Source organism: Phaenicophaeus curvirostris, chromosome 10, assembly GCF_032191515.1.
Source record: "Phaenicophaeus curvirostris isolate KB17595 chromosome 10, BPBGC_Pcur_1.0, whole genome shotgun sequence".
Taxonomy (NCBI): domain Eukaryota; kingdom Metazoa; phylum Chordata; class Aves; order Cuculiformes; family Cuculidae; genus Phaenicophaeus; species Phaenicophaeus curvirostris.
Window position 1 is genome coordinate 4,639,702 of NC_091401.1, and position 22,804 is coordinate 4,662,505.

General features: G+C 44.9%; 1 protein-coding gene across 3 annotated transcripts; it reads left to right on the forward strand.

Moving 5' to 3' along the window:
* Window positions 1–6: 6 nt before the first annotated feature.
* On the forward strand, window positions 7–22,531 carry IQCG (IQ motif containing G). 3 transcript variants are annotated; one of them, XM_069864695.1, is made up of 10 exons: window positions 7–103; window positions 4,933–5,080; window positions 7,986–8,230; window positions 8,881–9,009; window positions 11,080–11,161; window positions 17,951–18,112; window positions 18,744–18,818; window positions 20,401–20,532; window positions 21,711–21,812; window positions 22,306–22,531. In XM_069864695.1, exons 1-10 carry the CDS (start codon window positions 78–80, stop codon window positions 22,447–22,449), a joined length of 1,245 nt encoding a protein of 414 aa, XP_069720796.1. In that variant the 5' UTR covers window positions 7–77; the 3' UTR covers window positions 22,450–22,531. The 3 variants fall into 3 exon arrangements, with proteins under 3 accessions (XP_069720796.1, XP_069720799.1, XP_069720798.1); XM_069864697.1 differs by lacking the exon at window positions 7–103 and adding an exon at window positions 351–423; XM_069864698.1 differs by lacking the exon at window positions 18,744–18,818.
* Window positions 22,532–22,804: the final 273 nt, after the last annotated feature.

Here is a 22,804-nt window from a genome sequence, read left to right on the forward strand (position 1 = left end):
ACAGCGGCGGCCTCGGCCCCTCCGCGCAGGCACCGCCCGGGGCAGCCCCGCGAGGACCCCGCGGCGTCGCGGTCGCCATGGAGACGGGAGAGTCGGCCTCACGGTGAGAGGCGCCGCGCCGGGCCCGGCACCGGGAGAACCGGCACCGGGGTGGGGGGAAACGGCACCGGTACCGCCGCGGCAGCCCCGGACTGGGGCGGAGGAAGCCGGGGGGGTGGTCGTGGCGGGCGGGCACCGGCGGCAGGGGACTCAGGCCGGGACTCTGGGGCTACCGGCGGCTCTGCCCCTGCTCGCCCGCAATTCGGGAATCGCCTCCTCATTCACGGCGCTCCCGGTGTCCCGTCGGTGACAGAAAACTCGTGTTTTAACCTCCAGATCCCTGCAGTGAGGTCTCACGTTCCCCGTTTTCCTGAATACGAGCAGGTGGGAGCGCGTTGTCACCCGTTTCCCCAGTCGGGATCTCCCACTCGTGGCTCCCGTCTCTTCTCTCTCACAGCCAGAAATCCAGATGCGTTTTCAGAGCGCTGTAACCGACCCAGGAACTTACTCCAGTGCAAAATGTTCCCCGTCCCTCCTGACTCTCGCTGCAACTTTGTTCCCGAGTATCTTAAGCAGAATCACAGAATCACTAGGTTGGAATCGCTGGATCATCGAGTCCAACCATAGAATCATAGAATCATAGAATAACCAGGTTGGAAGAGACCCACCAGATCATCGAGTCCAACCATTCCTATCAATCACTAACCCATGTCCCTCAGCACCTCATCCACCCGTCCCTTAAACCCCTCCAGGGAAGGTGACTCAACCCCCTCCCTGGGCAGCCTCTGCCAGTGCCCAATGACCCTTTCTGTGAAGAATTTTTTCCTAATGTCCAGCCTAAACCTCCCCTGGTGGAGCTTGAGGCCATTCCCTCTCGTCCTGTCCCCTGTCACTTGGGAGAAGAGCCCAGCTCCCTCCTCTCCACAACCTCCTTTCAGGGAGTTGCAGAGAGCAATGAGGTCTCCCCTCAGCCTCCTCTTCTCCAGGCTAAACACCCCCAGCTCTCTCAGCCGTTCCTCATAAGACCTGCTCTCCAGCCCCCTCACCAGCTTTGTTGCTCTTCTCTGGACTCGCTCCAGAGCCTCAACATCCTTCTTGTGGTGAGGGGCCCAGAACTATAATGTGGTCCAACCGTGAAAGTGCACCCAGAGTGCTTTTACTAAGAATTGGATCTCAGAAACGCGATCTACTGTCGTCTTGTCACAAGCTGAGCTTAGATAGCTTCAACCTGGACTAAGGAATTGGATCCCAATCCAGGAGGAGAACTGAACCTATCTGTTCTTCGCTGGGCCAAGGCAGAAGCACTCGGTATCTTGTCAGTGTGTATAGGCAGAGGCTTTTTTAAGAGAGATGAAATGATTAAGAAGTAGCAGCAGAGAAGGGATGGAATATTATGAATCACCCAAATTTTTCTGTTGGCTGCTCCTTTAAGGAAGAGGTAGAAAGCAAAGCAACTCTCAGTAATCTACCCAGTTAGCAGTAATCTACTAGCATGTATACTAGGAACCTTTCTGATCAGAGGACAAAATCCCCGCTCTAAGGAGAATAAGCGACCTGACAGAACCCTGTTTCCCAGCAATAGAGATGCCACAGCCAATAAACGCTCCCTAAATCTTAGGTTTTCCTGTCCCACACAGATTTAGTCCCATATAGGAGATACAGCTAAAAGTAGCACCATGTCTTTATTCCTGCTGTCAGTTCTCCTGGGTTCTCATCACTGCAGCTCCAGAGAGTTGGAGAGGAAAGAGTTTCTCTACAGTCAGGAGGAAATCTAAATTCCGCTTTTAAGCCAAAAGCCATGTTACTTCAGCTTATCAAGGTTTCCTTTTCTTTTTTTCTCTTTCTCTTTTTTCTTCTTCTTTTTCCTTTTCCCAAATGAGCAATTTATTTCCTAGCACTTGTAATGGTGTGCAGAGTTTTGTAAGGCCACAAATATTTTGCTTGCCCAAGAGACATTTTTAGGGTAAAACAAAGGTATTTTTTTATTTAAATCCCTGCCACTGTGGAGATCCAGAATCTCTCTTTGCCAATTTGCAACTCAGAGCTAAAGGAGATATGACATTCTCAGCTTTGAGTTTTCTCACTGGAATTCACCAGAATCTTCTTAAGTGTCTAAAAGGAATGCTGCAAAAAATTCTGCTTTTGAAGCTGTTTTAATTTATTGGCAGCAGGATGGGAGAACTGCACATACAGGACTCTCACACAGCAGAGGCAGTTGCAATCCTCGAAGGAATAGGAAGCCAGACCTTTTATACAGCTGGTTTAGAAATTATTTCTTGATATATTTTTCTTTCCCTTTAGATCAGCAGGGAAAGAATGTCAGCCTAAACTTGGGGGGAAGCTGAATCCTTCACATACCTCTTTTTTTTTTTTTATTAATAGAGTTTAATGGAGGAGTTCAGCCAAGTGCAGTGATTAAGGTCGATGCCAATAGCTGCATCAGGATGGTCTATGGGCACCGCGTTAACGCTTAACTCCAGGGAGAGCAGCTCACGGTTTGCAGTGTTTCTTAATGCCCCAGACAGCGGTTTCCTTCTCACTTCCAAGTCCACATAAGCCCAGAGTGTACCAGCTTGGCACATGCATCTGCTGAGTGAGCACGTGGTTCTGAGAGGAGATATATAGGAGGGCAAACCAGCAGGCTGTGGAGAAACATTCCAGCTGTGAGCTTTCTTGGTGCACATTAATATCTTGAGTTAATTTTCTCTGGAACAGAAGTTGCTCATGAGAAAGGAAAAGCTATTGCATTCTCCTTTGTTTCCAAATAAGTCACATTTTCCTATGAGAGCTGCAAGTGTTATTTCTTCTTTCAGGAACTCTTGTAATCACCTATCACAGCTGTCACACAACAAAGCTTTTTTTCACCCTATTTGTAGCATTAGGATTCCACATGTAATAGATTATTCTTATGTTGTTTGGACTCCAAATATGGATCATAGATTTCTTAAAAAAGTAGTAAAACATTTAAATGAATAAAACATTTAAAAATGCGTCATTAGTGCATGTTGAATGGGAGGAGGCATTGTCTAACTTTCTCTGTATAAAAGTACTTGATCTGTACATCTGTGCTCCTGTCGTTGATTCCAACGTTGAAAAGACAGGAAAAGCAATGTTTTCAGTTTATTTTACAAATTAGTAGCAATTTATTTATTCATTATATTACCAGATTCCCATCTCAAGCTATAGCAACTTTTTTTTATAATTAAAAGAAAGGATAAATAGTACAAGAAGGATAGTAAACATATTAATAATGGTCAGCATCACTCCTTTGCTGCCATCTTTTCTGCCATGATTTAAGCAAGCTTCTTGAAACAATTTAGGGTGCCTCTACCATTATCTCATCTGAAAGGCTTTTCTCTATCTTCATCCATCCAGAAGTTAGAAACTTTATCATAATTACAAATTACACTCTTTGACCCTGGTCTAGTATTATCCTTTAACTTAAATAGCTCTGTTTCTCCCCGATATCTGCTTTTCATGTGTATTTACAGAGAGTAGTCGCAGTCCTCAATTCCTTTAACCTCTTGTAAAACAGTATTTTTATCCCCACAGTTGCCCCACTGGTCGTCTTCTGTATTTGTGCATTATTTTTAACACAAATGACGAGAAAGGTGCACCACGTCTTATCTGAGGTTAACTGATGCCTTATCCAGCAGCACTCATAGTTCTTCATACCTGCTGAAAATACCGGTCCTACTACATCCTATCACTTTGCATTATTTATAGTTCATAGCACTGGAGTCGTGCCACCCCTGAACTCTCTCTTCCACCCTAGGCTCCTGAACTCATAGCAGAAATTCTTGTGAAAATCTTCAATAGAAGGCTGTGCACCTGGTAGTCTTGCATTCTGAGTTATTGTTCAGTTCAGTGGAGAAAAGGGTCTAAGCTGAACGGAGCAATATTCCGGTCTCATTGACTATGCATGTAGGTGTCATGAAAAAGACTGCTGCTTGCACACTCGGCTTTCTAGTTGTAGTCTTATGCACGAGGAGAGCCGTGTCCTGTTACAGAGAATTTCAATGTGTTGCATTAAACAATTTACTGCAAGAGACAGGGACATCAAAAAACGAATATATGGAAATATAAACATATTAAAAATCTCAGAGAATTTCTCCATTGTTATGGAGGTGTTCTCATGCGGTTTTCTAAATGGACCAATTTCACTTGGATTAATAGTGAATTTCCACCATTCTGTAGACATGCCTTCTTAATAGTTCATCTGTAAGTGAGGCAAAGGGATGGTTAAGCACACATCAGAGCAGTTGCACATTTGAAATGAAATTTAAAATAACAGAACACGGAATGTTAAAGATAGTTTACTTAGTCCAGATTTTGGTTCTCCTTTGACTTTCAGCATCTTAAGGTGTTAACAATTCCTGCTGAGGAGATTGGGATGATAGAAGTACTAAGGCTACACACTAATAACAAGGAGTGATTACAGCAGGAAGTTTCACCATCTGAGATTTTATAACACATGTGGATTTATCCTTTTTTCTTTTAAAAAGGCACTTTCATTTCATTGTTTCCCAAAGAATAAAGTCCATCATGAAACATTACTCCTGCTTGAACTAAATGGTGAGGTCACCTCACCCATTTGTGCCTTCCATCTCCATTCCCTTCTCAGCTTATCTACCCAGATCTGCTGTAGGAGGGACAGGACCTACTTTATTTTGTGAAAGCTAAACATTCCCACTGCCCCTGAATGCAACCATCAACAGAGCATGGCTCCTCTTATAAACAGTGTATGAAAGGCTATAAACAAAGCTAGGGAAGTATATGAAAGGCTGCAAATCAGGCTACGTCAGGTCTATTTTTAGTTTAAACTGCTGTTATTTATGTTACTAACACCACAGCATCCTTCTCATTGGTATCTTTTGTCTTTGTGCTGCTTAGCAAGAACACAGAGACTAAAGAAATGGAAAAAATCGCTCATCTGGAAGCTCTGCTGTTTACTGCTGTGCTGGAGAATTGTGTCGATCAGCTGTCGATTCTTGGATGCATCATGCCGGTTTCATATAAGGGCAAAACAGACCTCAGACATGTATGTGCCTCTATCTTCTCTGCTTAAAAAAAGAAAAAAAATACTGTGTTCCCCTTCCCACTTCCCCCTCCCCTTGTCTTGGTTTTATGTCTCCTACCAGAGTTTTTTAAGAATCAACTCAGACTTTTTCGCTGCTGAGTGCTCCATGACACTTTGGTGAACAAGCACAGTAAAAGTGCTTGGATGAATGATTTTAATACTTACACTTCAGCACGACTGAGAAGCCTTTGTGCACAGGAACCTACTGACCCAAGATCAGGATCCTGGGCTTGTAGTTTTAAAAACTTGGTGGTTAGATGACAAGCAAAGGATTAGGGGAAAGGACACAAATCATATCTAGGTTCTTATCTAGACAGACAGCTGTTTTAAAACCACAAACAAATAGGATATTTGAAAATACTCAATCCCAGGGTAATCCTATACTTTTTAAATCCACACTAAAGTTTCTTTAGTCCCCATAGACAATGAATTGAGAAAGATTCCGCTTCAACATATATTAGTAACTACACATTCTCGAAGACCATTATTAATTAGCTGATTTCTAATAGGCATCATAACTAAGAGGGTTTGGGCAGAGACACAAAGAACAAAGGAGAAGCCCTGATGCTCAGCCAGAGATCTCTTGCTGTGGAGGAAGGTGGTGTGATATTTCTGGTAGTTGAGAGACATAAGTAACAGCACAGGACCATCCTGAGGGGTAAATGGTTCTAAGGGCTGTTGTCATATATTGTAAGTGACATAGCAGGCTGTTTCAAGTTGAAGCAGGTTTGAAACTCTTTTTGTAAAGAAGAGCTCAAAAAAAAAAAAAGAAAAAAGTGTGCAACCAGGGTGGAAATAAGAACTGGGATCTGAGTTTTCAGATCTAATGCTGTTCACTCCAAGAGGAAGGTAAATCAATATGCCTATTAGAAATCAGCTAATTACTAATGGTCTACATGTTTCCATACTGCCTTCTTTTCAAAAAAATCCATTGCAAAGCCGCAGGAGCTGCATTTCAGGGCATGAAGGATGCTGAGACTGTGCAATAGAGGGCACTCCTCCCCTTCAGAGAGTCCTGCGTTTCCAGAGGCTGCTTCTCCCTCACAAAGCTAGGTGGGAAACCTCTTATGTGCCAGCAGCAAAAGCACAGAGAAAGAGCATATCTGTAGGACAGTAGGAGTTGTTCTTCAGACACACAGGCTCTAGTTGATAGACCTACTAAAGGTACACCTAAATTATAGGGAAAACACTTTAGCTTTTCTCTTCAATCATAAATGCTCATTTTTACCAAGCCATTTCTTCAAACACAGTTTTCTCACAGACTACAAACTCTGCTTGTGTTCTTAAAGATGCAAAAATGAGAAGGAAACGATTTAGAAACAAGAAAATGGCATAGTGAAGCTACTTGTTAACTTTGTTGCTCTGTAATTTGCTACTCCTCCCTGCTTCTCAGTTTACATTTGGCTGTTATCATTGTATTTGTAGAAGACCTTGTTTTCAAAGCACCCTTGAGCTCTGTCAGTCAAACAAATCAATGACATTTTCAAAGTCGATGACATTACTGAGAGGATTAATCACAGTGTTGGCCAGCACCTCATTGATTTTCAAAGTTGGGGACTCTTGCATGCTGCTTCATGCGGCACATCCCCCAAATGAAGGCAGCCTCTCTATTTGCTGAATTTGGGGCAAAAGCCTAGCAAAGAGTAAACAGACTACACGGATGTTAATAACTGCAGTTTAAAAACTCCATGCTCTTCCATAATTACTCGGTAATTACGAGTGTGTAAGTCCCTACTGTTTACAGACAACTCAGCTACAGCCTGTCTTGAACTTTCCCAGACACTAAAAAAGTCAGAACATTCATAAAATCTACATGATATTAAAGGAATTTGTTTGCCAAAATTGGTTCTTTCTGAAGTACAGTGATCACCAACAAACTACTTAAACCTTTTTTTTCTAATTAACTATGTAATTTTTGTTGGTCTCTGTATACTTTGCATGCGATTCATTTAATGTAAATTTAACTGTTCAAAAATTAAGCATGCAGTCACCTAGACTCCATCTGTAGTCAGGGGTGAGTCAGGCACTGCTAGAGCCTGATTCATCCAATCCAGAGATGGCCAAGATACTCAGAAAGAAGCAGCCTCTTCCAGTGCCCTGTGCACTCTTCCCACAGAGTGGGGACAGCAGCAGCGTCGCAGACCAGTAACGGAACCTCGCTTGACAAGTGACTTCTTGGAAGTTCTGCTGGTGCGCACACAAGGCCTCAGCTCATTTTCTAGTGTTATTTTGCTTCTCTGGGCCTTTTTCTTTTTTAATAAAATTGTACATGGCCACAAGATACCTTTCCATGTAGAAGAGAGCTGCTAATATTTTGAATTTCTTTTCTGAATTCATTGCTTTGCTGTCATCTTCTCAAAAAACAGCTAAGCAGATTGCTGATGCCTGTCACTTATTTGCACAAATCTAAGCTCTTCTTATAGTAATAATATTGTAGGAAAAGGTCATGGTGGCAGGCAGTGGGAAATGGTTAACATGGAGAGGAGGTGGAGGGGAAACAGGCTAACAGTCTTCCAGTACACGAAAGCTGCTGCAAAGAAGGAAGGAATGATATGTTCTCTGTGCCTTCAGAGAACAGAATAAGAAACCAGGGGCTCAACTGCAGCTGAGGAGAAAAAAAAGCTTTCATATGGTAAAGATTGTTAGGACTTTTGATCCCATAAATTTTAATAAGCCTACATTGTGTGCTCAAAGCTAACCAAGAAAAATGTTTCTGCTCTTTGTAGAATGTTAACATATACTATCAACAGCTCTTAGTATAGCTTCATTCTAGCTTATTATTAATTTTTCTTCCTTTTATATAATGTCGCATTGGGTTTATTTCTGCTGTGCAGTGTGCAAGCAGGTCTCTGTTATTCCCTTTCAGACCAGCAGCCAGGAAATTAAAGAAATCATAGAGACTCAGAAGGAGCTGGACATTAACAACCGAGAGCTTATGTCAGCAAGGCAAGGGAGTAGGGAAACAGTTACCTCCACATCTCTGAAAAGCATTGCACACAAGCAGCAGCGAGGAAAAACTGAAGATTTGAAGAGTGTCCATCATCTTTCCAGCAGGGCCAAGAAACACAGTGTTCTGTCCATAGAGAGCCTTGGAAAAATCCAGGCTGACTGGTGAGTGAAGCACAAACATGATGGCTGTAGGGATGCTCAGAGCTGTAAAGTTCTCAGTCTGTCTCTTGAAATCAAACCCACAAGCTTCCCACTCTCCCATCGCTGCTGTACTGCACTGCAGTCATGGTCCAGGAGTAGTTCTAAGGAGAGCAGTGGGGTCTTGCTTCATTGGACATTTAGTCTGGCCTTTGCTTGCCTCCGGATGCCAAGTAATAACAATCAGTTTATTTTGAATGCTGTTGCAAAATATTACCCGGTTGATGATGGTTGCTTGGGTGGAATCCATGCCAGTGCTGATGTTCTGGTATCTGGAGTCAGGATCCCTCAGCAGATACGTAGAGGCAGCACTGCCTGGCACAGCGTGGATACATTTGTGCCTCCGTGCTGTTTCCTAGACTAGCATTCAGGGCAGCTGAATATATAACTTTCAAATTATAAACTTCAACCAATTACTAATACAGAGTTCTCTAGATGTGCAAGAAGCAGATACGGTGGGAGAAGCATTCCTGGGTTTAAGGGGACATAGGAAAAGAAACGGGATCTTGTATTTCCTTACCTTTTTATAGCTGTAAACAATGGTGGATAAAGGTAGCAGATACTGTATTACCAGTACCTATTAATTACTGTTGTGATCCTTTTCTTCCTGGCAGGCAGTATGCAAGTGATATAATTACAGCCACTATGAAAAAGCTGCAGGAATCAGGAACATTTAATAGCCTAACAGAAGCTAACGAGAGAGAGAAAGCAAAAAAGAGCAAGTTTTATGATGCTCTCATCAGGTCAGTGTTGTGTTCAGTACTTCTCTGTTTAAACGCTCAAAGCCAAAGCCCATTCCCACTCAGTACTTGCTAAAAAGGGGAACAAAAGCCCAAACCCAAATACAGAAAGGATTCTGTTTTCTCCACATGAACTATTCTGTTTTACAAGCTGGACTTCTTTCCCCTTCAGAAATAAATAACTGATGGTTCCAATACTGATCTGAGCTAGGAATTGCCTGAGCTCTGACCACAGTGGACACCAGTATCTGCATCAATGCAAATACTGCTCCATATCAATTAAATCATAATGTGATGTAGGAGCTCCCTGATCTTTAATTCCTTGTCCCCAGTGAAAGCCAGTGCAGCATGGAATCTGCTCAAATCAATGCAAGCAACATATGGTCTTTAGGTTATGTGATGCTCAGGAGAATCTGCTCTGACCCATATGTTAATATGCTCCCTTTTCCCAGTAGCAGCGTGCTGGCACAGATGGTGACAGACAGTTCTCTTACTTAAGGCTAAACCACCAGCCACAGCACTAGATTCTCTGCTGTCCCAGATCGGATAAGGTACAGATTTGTTATAATCTCAGCTCAAAATGGTGCTTCCTTAGTTCAGACTTCTGTGTTCTAGAGGTTTGGAGATTTTTTTAGCATGGGAAGCTCTGGTTCAATCCCCAGCCTGTCAGAGAGAACAGCAGTCACCAGAGGAATATTTGACCATTTTAAAGCTACTTTGTTTTGTGGGCTCAGGCCCATCATTTAGGGTAGACAGCAAAGCTACTATGAGTGCATGAGTCCAACTCACTGGAACAGCCCTAACAGTGGCTGCAAGGTCTGCCTCTGGTGCAAATTTCCAGCTTCTAGTGAGCTGTGGGATTTCAAGCACAAACCCCAACTCTTCTACTGTCTAATCCCAAGGGATTTATTGTTAATCCATGAAGGGAGATAATGCAAAAACGAAAGCAGCAAGTACTTGTGGAATAACGATCCAATACTGGAGCATGGAAAGGAGCAGACAAATAGCAACGGGAAAGGATACAGTCCTTTTCATTCCATTCTATCAACCATGTCTAACCACGGTGTTGTCTGTTCTACTATACATTGTTTTCATGACATGAACTTGATCAGTCTTTCACTGTAATATATACTTCTCTGGCTTTGTGTCAATATACCAGTCTGCGGTGAGACTGGAACTCCTTACCAGGTGCTTTTGTTTATCATGCCCACCTAAGGACTCTGAAAACATGCTTGATTGTAAGGTTGGGATTGGGTACAAAGCCTCAGGTACCAACTCTAGTATTTACTGGCTTTAAATCAAATCATAAGCATAAAAGCCTAGAAGGGCACTCCAAGTGAAATAAGATAACAAGACCTAGAACGTTGTTGCATCTGTTTTGTTTTAAACAGGTAAACAACTTTGTAGCTTTTGGCCTCCACTCATGCCTTCATGGATCTCAGAATCCGAGGCAGTGGTTTTTGAAAGATTTTAAGTCTGATATGAAAAAAACATATTCCATATCTATAATGAAACTTACACAATCTGGCACTGTTTGCTGATGAGGCATCATTCTGCACAGAAACAGGGAGACTTCTGTCTGAAATGCAGAAACTGTCCCACAATGATAGGCTTTTTTCCTCTGCTACAGGAACTGCATCATCGTCAAGTTGACTCCAAGCTTTCAACAAAAGCATCCTCTGGTTCTCAGCTCATTCTCCCTTTCTTTCCCATCTTCCTTGCATGGTCCCTGCACCTCTTCTTTCAGGATTTACTTACCAAGTCACTGGCTTTGCTCAGTAGCCTCTGTTCCTGACTTGCAGGTGTGCTGACTCCCTGCTCAGAGATTGATGCCTTTTTTGCTGCTCACCCACAGGAAGGAGTTTGCCTTGTGCTGTTCTGAAAAAGCAGGTCAAGCTTTTGCGTGCACTGCTTTTAGTTCAGCCGCTAGAAACTTGTTGAGTGAGCAGGATGAGTGGGCCAGTGCTCAGTTAGGTGCTGCAATGAGTCAGAAAACAGGAAGCTCCCCTTCTTGGTAAACAGCTTGTCTTTTTTTATGTATTCAGGTGATTGTATTTTACCATTTTTCTTCAGGGAGGAGGAAGGAAAAAAAGAGATAAAGGCACTAAAGAAACAGCTGCAAGTTGTCAAGAAAGAAACCGAGACAGAACTTCAGGTGAGATCACCTAACACTAGGCATCATGCCAGGGGGGAAGCCCGTTGGCAAGCTCTCCTCTGTTGCCCAGGAACTAGCACTCAGATGAGAGGATGTGTGGCATATATATAGAAGCAGAATAATTTCAATAAAGATTTGTATTCTGAATATGCCCGTTCAGGACTTTGAGAGCAGTGACCAGTGATTTTCAAATGGGAGCTCAAAGTGCTGTAACTGGTGAGAGACCACGATCAAATCAGAATACCCCAAAACCATTGCTAGGAGTGGCAAAGCACAGACATCTGCAGTCAGTAAGAAAGAGATTATCTGAAGACAGCAGTATCAAAGTCTCTGCGTACTTACTCATGCAGACGTGATGCCTAGCACAGAAGAAAGTGTGACGATGAGGGAGTGAGAAAGAAAGGAAGCTGGCATAAGGGCATGCCATTTTTCTGCCTACAATTTTGTCTGGGGAAAATGTCATGATTTCAGTCTTTTTTTCTAGGCTTCCAGATGTTAGAAAATCCCAGACATGGAAGTCCTATACAAGGGCAGATCAATGTTATTGCATATACGCTGTCAACTCGATCTTTCTGGAAAGCTTCAGCCCTTGTGTCTGCAGCATGCAAATGGTGTGTGCATGCACAGCAAATCTGGGGCGTTTTGGTCATGTCAGATTTGCTACACAAGTGCAGATCAATTGAATGACAAATCCCTGGTCACTTTGATGCTCACCAGACAGCTCAGACTTTATGCTCGTGTGCTTTAAAGCAAAAGCACATACAGTTCTATACAGAAACATGGAAACGTAGCCTAGCACTGCTGAGACAGGAGAGAGCGTGTGATGAAAAACAAGCAAAGGCAGGCAAGGTCAGAACTATTCAAGGACTGAAAGGAGGAGCAAGAATCTGACACTTGGTTCAGTACTGAGCAAGAGAACAGCAAGGGCATCTGAGGAAAGAATTGTATCACAGAATTTTGTCTTTGGGAAGGAGTAGTCAGTAATCAGGCCAGGATATAGTTGGTTACAGAGAATTTTAAGCCACTGACACACTGGTAGGCTACAGTTTATAAAAGATGAGGTTTTGTTTTGGCAGCCTGCGTGCATGTGTAGTGAAAAGTTTAATTGTAAATACAGCACAGTTGTAAGAACATGGAGGATCTTTTGGCACTAGTACTGTATGCAGCTGTCTCTAACTGCTGAAACACCAGAGGCCCAGGGGAGACATTAGAACAGCAGAGAAAAAAGCAAGAATGTACAAGATGGGAAAATTGATTTAGGTCATTACTCATCTACTAGTGGAGATCCTGGAAATGCATAATGTACACTGGGAAGTGTAGCAAAGTGAAAAGACCACTTGAAAAAAATTGTAGACATAACAGAGAGGAGAAAGAAGAGAAATCATGGGGAAATGTAAAGTTAGCAAGTTAGGAGGCAAACCAAGAAAGAACAGTTGTGAGAACTGAAAAAGAAATGAAGGATGAACCATTTTTTTCCTTACAGATGTGAATAGAACATCTAAAGGATGTAGAGGTCACAGCCAGGACTGAAAAGGGGAGCTGCATGTTTCAATACATGTTTACTTCCTGCCACTGGAAATGATATGGGAGCCTATTTCCAGGACCTGTGGGACAACTCAAAGGCCCCTTGACATCTGTGTGGCAGTTAAATGAAATAAGCTGGGTAATTTGTCAGGCTCAGGGTCAAACGTTGTCCATTTGCATCTGTGCACTGTCCCTTCTCAGTCAGACTCTCTTCTGGGCTTCTGGGAAGCTCCTGCTTTCTCACTCCGCCGGCTAGTGACTGTGATGAGGTAGTTCTCCTGTGTAATGCTCCTCAAACCTCGCAGTGTCTGTACACACAGTGTACATTTCTGCTTCTAGTTTAATGCCTTCCTGAGGGCTGGTGTACAGGGGGCTGTGTTCATCCCATCTCTCACTAGCAGCAATGTCCTGGCACTGTGCAGTCAGGCTTCTTCTCTGTGTCCTGCCCTGCAGCTCTCCTGCCTCTTGCAGTCATAGAAGGTGTGCAGCTCCCATGCTGAGAGGATGCTCTTCTCAATGTTCTTTTGCCACCTTCTGCTAATTTGGTTCTTGCTTTTTGCCTCATCAGGTGGGATCTGCATTAACCTGGGATTTTGTTTTTAAGTTTCCAGCTTAAAAGTCCTTTTCTGGGCTTCCTTATAGTTTCAGCTTTGATAACAAATCAAAGACAAGACTACTTTCAAGTACTGCTTTTCTTCTGTGCCAAAAATAATGCTGTCTCACTATGTCTCCCAAGGGAGAATAATTTCTGTTCTTTTCATATGGGATCTTCCCATAGGCAGTTTTACAGACACTTGCATGAATTGTCACCTTGCCAGCTAATTAAAACAAAAAATACAGCTTGCTGATTTTGGAGTACTTTGAACAATAATAATGGACAGACCTGTAGACAAAAGCCTGCATGGTTGTCTCCAGTCTGGTGGATGAGAAAACAAAAGCAAGTAAATCTAATCATGGAACCAGAAAAACATGGTCTTTGCTTCACACATGTTGCTTGTATGTTTGTATTTTCAGCCTTACAAGCTCTTAATGAGATGCTAATTAATGCTGCATTAGCCTGCTCAGCTAATTTTTCTTTCTAATGGCACACACATCAAATGCTAAATGTTCTTATTTGTTTTGTTTTCTTTCCTCTTGGGAAGCACCGATGTCTCTAAAGGAGCGGTAATGAACAGTCTAGTTTTGTTCTTACCCCTCTGTGCAAGAGCATCACCAACTGCTTTGCTTTGGCTCCAGGAGTTTTGTTTGCTGCTGCAGTGTTCACTTTCTAGCTTGGATAAAAACATTGACTTTCCAGGACAAGTGATGGCAGCCTGCACAGATTTTGAAACAAGTTAATATTGTATAGTTTAACATAAAAATGTAGGAAATGTAAACTTCAGAATTCCTGCATAGTTTTTCACCCAAGGACTTTTTATGTCCTGTAGGTTTTGTGGTACGCTCGTGCCATATGTGTGTGCAAGTCACGATATGATTTTATAACAAGCAGTAATATTACAGGCTGCATGCCAGACAGAAAACCAAGACTTTGCACCACGGTAACAGTGAAAGCAGGTCTGTAACTTTTATTCTATGTGGACTCTCATAACACACCCAGCTCTTAGTGCTCCACTTGTTAGTGCTCTAATCAGCGCAACTAAAATCTGTCATGTTTCTTCCCTGATCCGCTCCCAGGAGGACAAATGCATCAATGATGTGCTCTGCGGGAATGTTTTAAGCACATATACACGCTCACTGGTGCATATTTCTACTGGAGAAATGCACCAGACGACTATAGTAGGAAGTGCCAGATTTGCAATGGTCCTGAGCTCCTGGACAACTGCATTGCCCTGCCAGCAGAGCCCTGAGGCAGCTCAGCAGAACCTGGAGCCGGTACAGTACATCCAAATCTGGCTCCAGAGGGACAGGACTTTCCACAAGAGCGCTGCTGCCAACACGTCTGCTCCCTCCAGCAGCAAACTGCCCCTCACACAGCTCGCTCCTGCGGTTGCTGAGGTTGGAGATGTGCTAGTGGAGGGCTGCTGAAGCTGTCACACCAAGGCTGGGTGACCTTTCAGGCCCGCTGTCCTTTTGGCTGAGACATTTCTTGGGGGGTGTGCAGCACAGAGATCATCTGACAGCCGGGACAGAGATGCGGGCTATGGCCTTATTGAAGTGTCTGTAGGGCTGCACGTTGTGGTTTCAGGGGAAGCAAGTTCAGGCTGCAGCAGGTGTGGAGATCTAAGCATATCTTCAGGCTTTGCAAGCTGAGAGAGCACAGCTGCTAGTGGAAAGATTTGAGGTCACATACACTCAGTGAAGAGGCAGGCAGCAGGTTCTCTGCCGGCACGTAGCACAGCACCCGCTTCCCTGCCCACTTCGAGCGCCTGCCAAATGGTGGGTGTGCTGCTGGCGGCAGGGGGTTATCCAGCTGCTTGAGGAATTCCTCAGACTCTTTGCTCCTGTTTGCTATTTTTGTAACCAGCTGTATTTTAAATGACTGTAAATACTGATTGCTGGGAAGAGCTGAGAGATCTGGCACCGGCAAGAGAGATCAGTCAAAGTAAATGAAAACACAGGAGTGTGCATAACCTCTCAAGTGCAGTTGCTTTTGCAGCCAAACTGCATCTGTGGGGCAGACTCCTATGGCACCAGATAACAGCAGCAGAGAGGCCTCTGAGCTGATGTCTGCGAGCTGAGAGATCAGAGAAAAACAGCTTGTTTACCTGCTTGCGAAGCAGACTGGCTCTTGACGACTATTTCCTGTGGTTTGATCTTGGTCTCTGCCAGTTTTGTGATACTTTTGGACATGAGGTATGATTTTATATCTTTAGTTTGGCAGATTCAGTGCTGAAGTCATCCCAAATAAGCAGCCCAGAGGTGTACTGCATTAACTATGAAAGCGCGCTGTGTCCTGGCTGGGTCCTTTGCTATGATAAACCAGAATGAACAAACACTATATTAACTCGTTTTCCCAGTGCCCGCCTCTGAAGTTCAGGGAACAGCAGATGGTGCCAACAGGCTGTGGGCATTGACTGCTGCGTTTACTACCTGCAGCCTAATGCTGAAGGTGCCCAGTTCTGCAGCACCAGGTCCAGTAGCTGCCCACGTGCTTGCAGACCACTTTTCCTCTCCAAGCAAATGCATTGTTGTAAACCACCCCTAGGCTTTTGCATTTCACTTCCTGTCTGCTTTGGATTGTGTAATCAAGCCCCCAGACTCCCTACCTCTAAAGAAGATGTTTTACAACACCACAGCCCAAATCCAAACCACAAATATGCCATGCAGCAAAGAAAAATAACAGAGCGGATAGGCTCCCACCCCGGCTGAGGTCCAGAGTGCTGGAATCAAAAGCACTTTTCAATTTACTTTGCTAAAATATGAAATGAAAAAGAAAATAACCTGGTGAAGCATTCATGCTCTGCACAAGCTCTTGGATACTTTGTAACCTGGGATGAACCCTTCTTTTCTGTCCTGTTTGCAGATCCTAGCAGATAGAAGTAATACCCCGACACCAGCAGTGCTTGGCTTTGCTCAGCCTCCGTGCCACAAAAAAATTGGTGGTCTTCATTAGCATCTCCCCAGTCTCTCTGCCAGCCCCTCAGTTTAGACACAATTCCTCCATGATACAAGAAAACAACCTCAAAAACAGTGGCACAGTCACCACTCTTGTCCAATAAAGGTCATTACCAGAAACCTTAATAGGGCTCAAACGGGTCACGTCTGTAGCTGTCTGCAGTCATGTGATGGTGGAGTCATAAAATAAAATCTAATGTTGGAAACATTCAAAATAACGGGAATGCACGATTTTTAAACCCACAAAACGGCATCAGCCAAGGTCCCTAAGTTGTCCTGAGTCTTATAAATATACTTTACTCTTCCTAACTATGTCCCACAAGGGGAGCAGATGGAAGGATTTTCCTTTTAACCGTTCCAAACTCTTCTTATAAGGAAACCTCTTCCAAATGAGTCACGCTGCATTGGCTTTTAAACACAGCTCTATTGAGCTGGCTTCTTCCTGTGGCATTTTTCCATGTTTACACAGCTAAGGAATGCAAGAGTGCTTCAGAGACAAGATATGTGGGCTTCAAAACCTTTAAATGCCAGCACTTTGGTGTTTCATCTTCAGCTGCAAGGTTTGGCTGATGAATATCAAACCAGTCATAGCGTGGCAAGAAAGCAAAGAGAAAGGCTGTAATGGAGCAATCGGGCGCCAAACCAGAGCCATTAAGACCGATCTTGTGTAATTGCACAGGAGACTTTGATAACCATTTTAACTCTTAATACAAAAGTCTAGAGGTTTTTTTCATTTTGCAGGAGGTTCCTCCATTTTAACTCTTAATACAAAAGTCTAGAGGTTTTTTTTCATTTTGCAGGAGGTTCCTCCATGCTCCAGTCTCAGATTAATGGACTTTTAACTGTTACTCAAAGGAATTCATTAAAAAGGAGTAAACAGAACAACAAACCCAACTCAAACAAATGTACTTTGCTTCCAGAGTGTGCTCTGAAAGCCAGACAAATGGGGTACATTGGCTCAGGATTCTTGCCCATGGGAGAACAACTGGGACAGAATTCCTGCAGGGAAGCTCAGCTCCATTGCAAAACAAGGCATGGGCAGATGCTGGGAGCTCACAACCATCTTTTTCTTGGCACTTCTTCCTCACCCTGGGTGCATGCTTTTGTAACAAAGTGGGCACCATCTACCTGGTAAGATTTCAAGAAAGAGCTGTTTAAACATATCAGTGAGACAAGATTAGATTTTCACCTGTTCCTAAGGTTGTGTTTATACAGTTGCTGCCTAAGTAGAAAAAAAAATGAATCCAAGGAACAGAGTAAACTTTAATAGATAAAACTTTCATTCATGTGGCGCTGAGCTGTTATCCTCCTCTTACAGATGCTTACTCACTGAGATGGCCTAATCCTAGAGGTCACTAAAGCCTAACTTTAAGCAGTTGAAATGATTTGGCTTCTTTCATGCTCATAAAAAGCATGAGTGAATCCATTCCTGGATTAGAGACCAGAAAGCCTAGTTTCTTGTCCCACTCCATTCATCGCTCCACCCTCTCCAGAGGTAATCACTCCTCACTGATGGGTTTATTGCCTCCTGTATAGTTTACAAATCAAACTTCCCTTTGAAGCAGAGGCTGAAATGGAGCAACATTCAGGGAAAGTGTGAAGTCTATAGCCTTGTGTCTTCTGACTGTTGGGGAGTGGCAAGATTAAGGGACAGTGAATTGACCTCAGTCTCCAAGCTCATTTTTGTGCTTCTTCTGCCTCCTCCACTAGAACCGAGATGATATGATTGCTTATCTCAAAGACGAGCTTCAGGAGATGAAGGCCAAAACAGACATGGAGAGACGCTACATGAAGAAAAGCACAGACATCCAGGTCTACCAAACTCAGAAGAAGTGCAGGAATGCAGAGGATGTCCTGGACAAGGAAATTCAGGTTAAATCCTTCCCCATGGGCCCTACTGGGAGGCACGTCAGCTAGTAAGGAAAGACCCCTCCCTTGCTCCTCAAATGCCTCGTCTCTTCTCTGCCACAGCCACCAACACAACTGTTTGAACTGGATTAGGAAACTCGTCCAGATTATAGATCTTTCACTTCTCTGTGTGTCCTGCAAGCAGTAACAGCATGATTGGCATGGCTGCAGGAGACGATGGCTGGAGGCAGGGACTGCTTAAACTAATATTGTCAGAGAAACGTGCCTATAACTGTGTCCAAAGGGTGTCGTTAGAATGCTGTTTAGCAACGTAAGCGGCCTGAGCTCCCAGCATTGCCCACAGCATGTTACGCTGATAGAGCTGTTTGCGTGGCTGCAAGGTGAATTGGACTAGAAAATTGCTCTGGGTCTGCAAGCATTTTTTTTGACTGATCAAGGTCTGATCTAGTTGTCCCTTTCTCATGGATGGCCCAGGGGCAAGGATTGCCTCAGTTATTTTTGTCACCGGGAAAAATGTTTGTGGACTACCCAGAGCTTCTGCATGCCTGCTCACCAGCTCAGCTTCTGGCAGCACGTGTGCATGCACGTATGCGCTAACACTGTCTCTCATGTTTTCTGTCTGCACCGATCACAGAAGTTGAGGAGAGAAACTGAGGAGGAGAATCGAGTCCACACGGAGACTCAAAATTTCCTCAGAAACCGCTATAAGGTTCGTGTGACTTTCTGCTAAAGCTTAAGATAGCAACCGATAAGCATAATATCACCAATCAATGCCTAAAGAAAACCAGTCATTGTTCCCTCAGGTTTACAGGTTCATGATTGCTGCTGTTTGAATGACTGCTTGCTGGATCCTTAGATAACACAGCTCTGACAGACTTGGTATTTGCTATATTTAGATACATTTCCTTAAAATTAGACTTCATGTAATGATTGGGGTTGTTTATTCAGGTGTTAGGAGTTTTTCCTCCCGCAGCTGTATTCAGCTAATTGGGACTTTGTTTGGACTTTCCTTGGCAGTAGCTGGGGCTCCCAGCGACTCAGCAAAGAGCCCTGCTGCACAAAGTGAGAGCAACACCCTCACAGCCCCAAGTGCTGCAGAGAGGGGGCACTGAGAAGGAAATGACACAAACTGCTAGCCCAGTTTTGCCTTGTTCTGAGGAAGAATCAGGGTTGGATAATTACCACCTCACGATTATTGTACCCAGTTTCAGCAGCACACCACCATCAGTATCCTTGTGCTGTTGATCCAGAAGTTCAAAGCTTTCCTATTAAGAGCAGTGCCCAGTACAATAACACTGGAAGGCGTCTTATGAGCAATATGACTGGAAGAAAACCCATACCACTGCCTGCAGGGAATTATTTAATAGAGAATAATGATTTTTAAAAATGTAATCTGAGTGCAAGAAAGTGCTGTAGCTCTAGAGCAATGAAATGGTGTCCTCTATATAGCAGAACTTTAGTCTGATCAAGGCTTCATAGCGAGGCACTTTCCACCTACAAGCTGCAGCCTATTTGACCTCTACCAGAAGGCAAAGTGCAAGCCTCACTGTACTTGGGCAGCAGCTGGTGGCTCTATAGGGGCCCACAGAGAAGAAGGTGACCATGCCCTCCATCTCCCTTGTGTGTCCAGCTGTGATGCCGTAATGAGATTGATGCTTTTCCTCAGATGATTTTTCCATGGAAGCAGTCATGGTTGTTGCTATGGAGACGTTATTGGTGAATGGGAGGAAGTCAGCTGGGTGACTGTTTCAAAAACACCTGCCCTCCTATTCACAGGCAAGACAAAGCCAAGATCACAACCTGAAATAGCACGAAGTGCTGTCCCCTGGGACCTTATTCTTGGTGCACCGAGTTTAATCCAGAAAGGGGGCAGGGAGTCAGGCAGAGGATAAAAGCTTTCTCACTATCAAATTCCATTTAACTCCCCCCTTCCCCTGTATACACACAGAAAATGGTTTCTGGTTGCATTTACTTCACTAGGATTGACTGCGCACAAAACTAACCTCAGTGCTTCTCCATTCTTCATGCCTCTCTGAAAGCGCAACCCAGTCTCTCTTCACCTTGAATCCAGTGCTGGGGCTTCGTGGTGAACCCCAGCGAGGAGCCTGGCAGCCACCAGTTAATCACTGGTCCTAGGGGCCTGATCCTTTCAAGGTTTAGGAAGGAAACTTTGACCACACAAAATGTATAGGGCTCCTACCACCATCCTGAAAGCAGGCCAGATAGCAGCAGCAAACCTTGCCCCTGCACACTCTTTGTACCGTGCTAAGCACCCCTCTATCCCCATGCAGATTGTGGAAGAGAAGCTGGAACACTGGGTAGACAAGTATGAAAATGACATGGATGCTAAAGAGAAGGAACTGGATGACCTGAAGGCATCAAAGGCAAACAACTTGGAAATAATGCAGAGAATCGCCAAGGAGGTAAGGCAGCAGCAGCATCTCAGTGCTCAGCCATGCAAAACTGCCTCCTGGCTTTTTCCTACTCCTGTTAAGGAAGCAGGACCATGGGAACAAAACCACAACCAGTAATCTTGAGGTGCAGGGTGTGATTATATGCACTGGTCCTGGGAAAGCAGGGCCCAAGTAGTCATTTTCTATTTGCCACCTGTGACATTGAGGAGAGATGATGGTATTTCCCCTACAGCTATTTTCAAATAGCAGAGAGCTATCGACAGCCTTTGCGAAGTGCAAAGACACTGTTCCATCCCATCAATATTCATCACCTTAGTTTGTTTCGTTAATCCGAACAAATCTGCTCCTTCTAGCAACACTTGGGTACGCCAGGCCGAGACTGGGAGCGGCAGCTCCATCCCTCCCTGCAGGCGCCTTCACAGCTGCACGGTGCTCTTATATAAGGGAACCGATTCCAGTTAAAGCCATTCCTGCTCCACACTGGTTTCTTGGTTAACTGCTGGGCTCTCATCACAGTTGTGCAGGCACCGCAGGGCAGGGAGAAGTGTCTGGAAAAAAGAGGTGTTTTAAAGCCAGAAGGAATTAACTTGTAATCATCCCTTACTGTCACTGGCTCTGAGATGATGGGACCGTGTTAGGTACTTCCCTGCTTGTGGGCTCATTCTTCACTCTGAACACCGTAATCTTATGTCCCAAGTGTGTTTGGAGATCATCTGCTGCCTAGCCTGGGGGAGCACGGGTCCTTCCCACCACCATCTGTTGCCTGAGACGCCATCAGACAGCGCAGGCTCGGGGGTTAATTACAGCCAGGCACCGAGGGGGTTCACTTTGGCAGCAGCGCTCAGTGCCTTAGGAGTTACGGTGATAATAGGCAACATTTGCCATCTGGATTCAGGAGAGATCAAATAAAGGAGGTGGGGGAGGAAGGTCCATGTTTACACTACCCTGGAGCTGCCCGGGAGCTCCTTGGAGCACCGCGACCCATGGGTCAGAGCAGCCCCAGCTGGGAAGAGCAGGTTATGGGGATGAGCCTGTAGGCAGCCACAGAAGACTCCTTGCCCCAGGGTCCAGGGGAGCCCTGTCCTGCCTCGGCAAGCTGCTGGGCCCCGTGGTCCTCGAGGACCAACCCTGCAGTGCAGGGGAGGTGTTTTTCATGCAGCTGCTGCCACCTCTGTGCTGTCTTGCAGTGCCTGACGTTTGAGGAAACCATCATCAGTGACCGAGCGGAAAAGGAGGCTAAAAGAAGAAAACTAGAGCAGGATGCCCTGGAGCTGAAGAGCATCCTGAAGGTAAAGGGGAGGAGGGCTGAGGCAGAGCTGCTCCATCAGCAGTTGGGCGTTAACGATTTGCGTCCCAGGCTTTGCTCAGGCAGAAAATGGCTTGGGGTGGCACAAGCAAAGGACTGATAGAGCCTGTCCCTTTCCCCTGGGGCAGACACAAAGGCAGCAGCCGGTTGCAGGTTTGAGAAGGGAGCGATAAAGGAAAAGCCGGTCTCCTTGAGTGATCTGGGGCTGTATTCATCGCACCAGCCCCACTGCATGGGCGACACGGGGAGGGTCACGGGGCAGTTACCCTGCTCACCCCCTTTGCCACCAGCAACAGATGCTCTTGGCCCAGACGTGGATACCCTCAGTGTAACCAGCACAGGCCCCGCTGCTGCTGCGTGGGCTGGGGGTTCCCTCCGGCAGCTGGGGAGGGAGTGCAGGAGAGAGGCTCTGGCTATGGAGCTGTACCAGGCACCCAGTGAGTGATGTCCCCTAAAGATCTTTTTCTCTCTTCCAGCTGCAGGCCTGGTGGAAAGGTACAATGGTCCGCAGATACCTTGGCCCCTACAAGGGCCTCAAGAAGATGCGGGAGAAACAGCTATTAAAGCAGAACGAAAAAGGGAAAAAGTTAAAAAGTGGAGCAAAGAAAAAGAAACGATAAGTTAAGAAACCTGGTGACAGACACGCTCCAGTGCTGCTGCTGGGCATGGCACTGCGGTCCATCTGTCTGACAGGACAAAATAAAGCACGTACCAGAGCTCAGACTGTTCTGGGAAGCACACAGACACAGCAGAGCTGCAGTAACTTTTTAGATCTTGAAGCTGCCCTTGTACAGCAGAGATGCTGTTTCTCCAGTAAAAGGGGGAACCGCATCGAAGCAGCGAGAAACGCTGCATCCCCAAAGTGCTTCATGGAAACACCAGAGCTAGCGGGAGGTCGTCCTGCTAACAGCCTGTAACTCACCTGCACGGGACGCTCTGCACAAAAGCCTCCTCTGCAGGCCCCAAGGCGCTGCC

Coding starts and splice junctions, on each gene's coding strand:
- IQCG (XM_069864695.1), top strand. CDS start 78: ATGGAGACGGGAGAGTCGGCCTCACG. Junction 18,819..20,400: donor TCCTCAGAAACCGCTATAAG/GTTCGTGTGACT, acceptor ATCCCCATGCAG/ATTGTGGAAGAGAAGCTGGA. Junction 21,813..22,305: donor AGCTGAAGAGCATCCTGAAG/GTAAAGGGGAGG, acceptor TCTCTCTTCCAG/CTGCAGGCCTGGTGGAAAGG.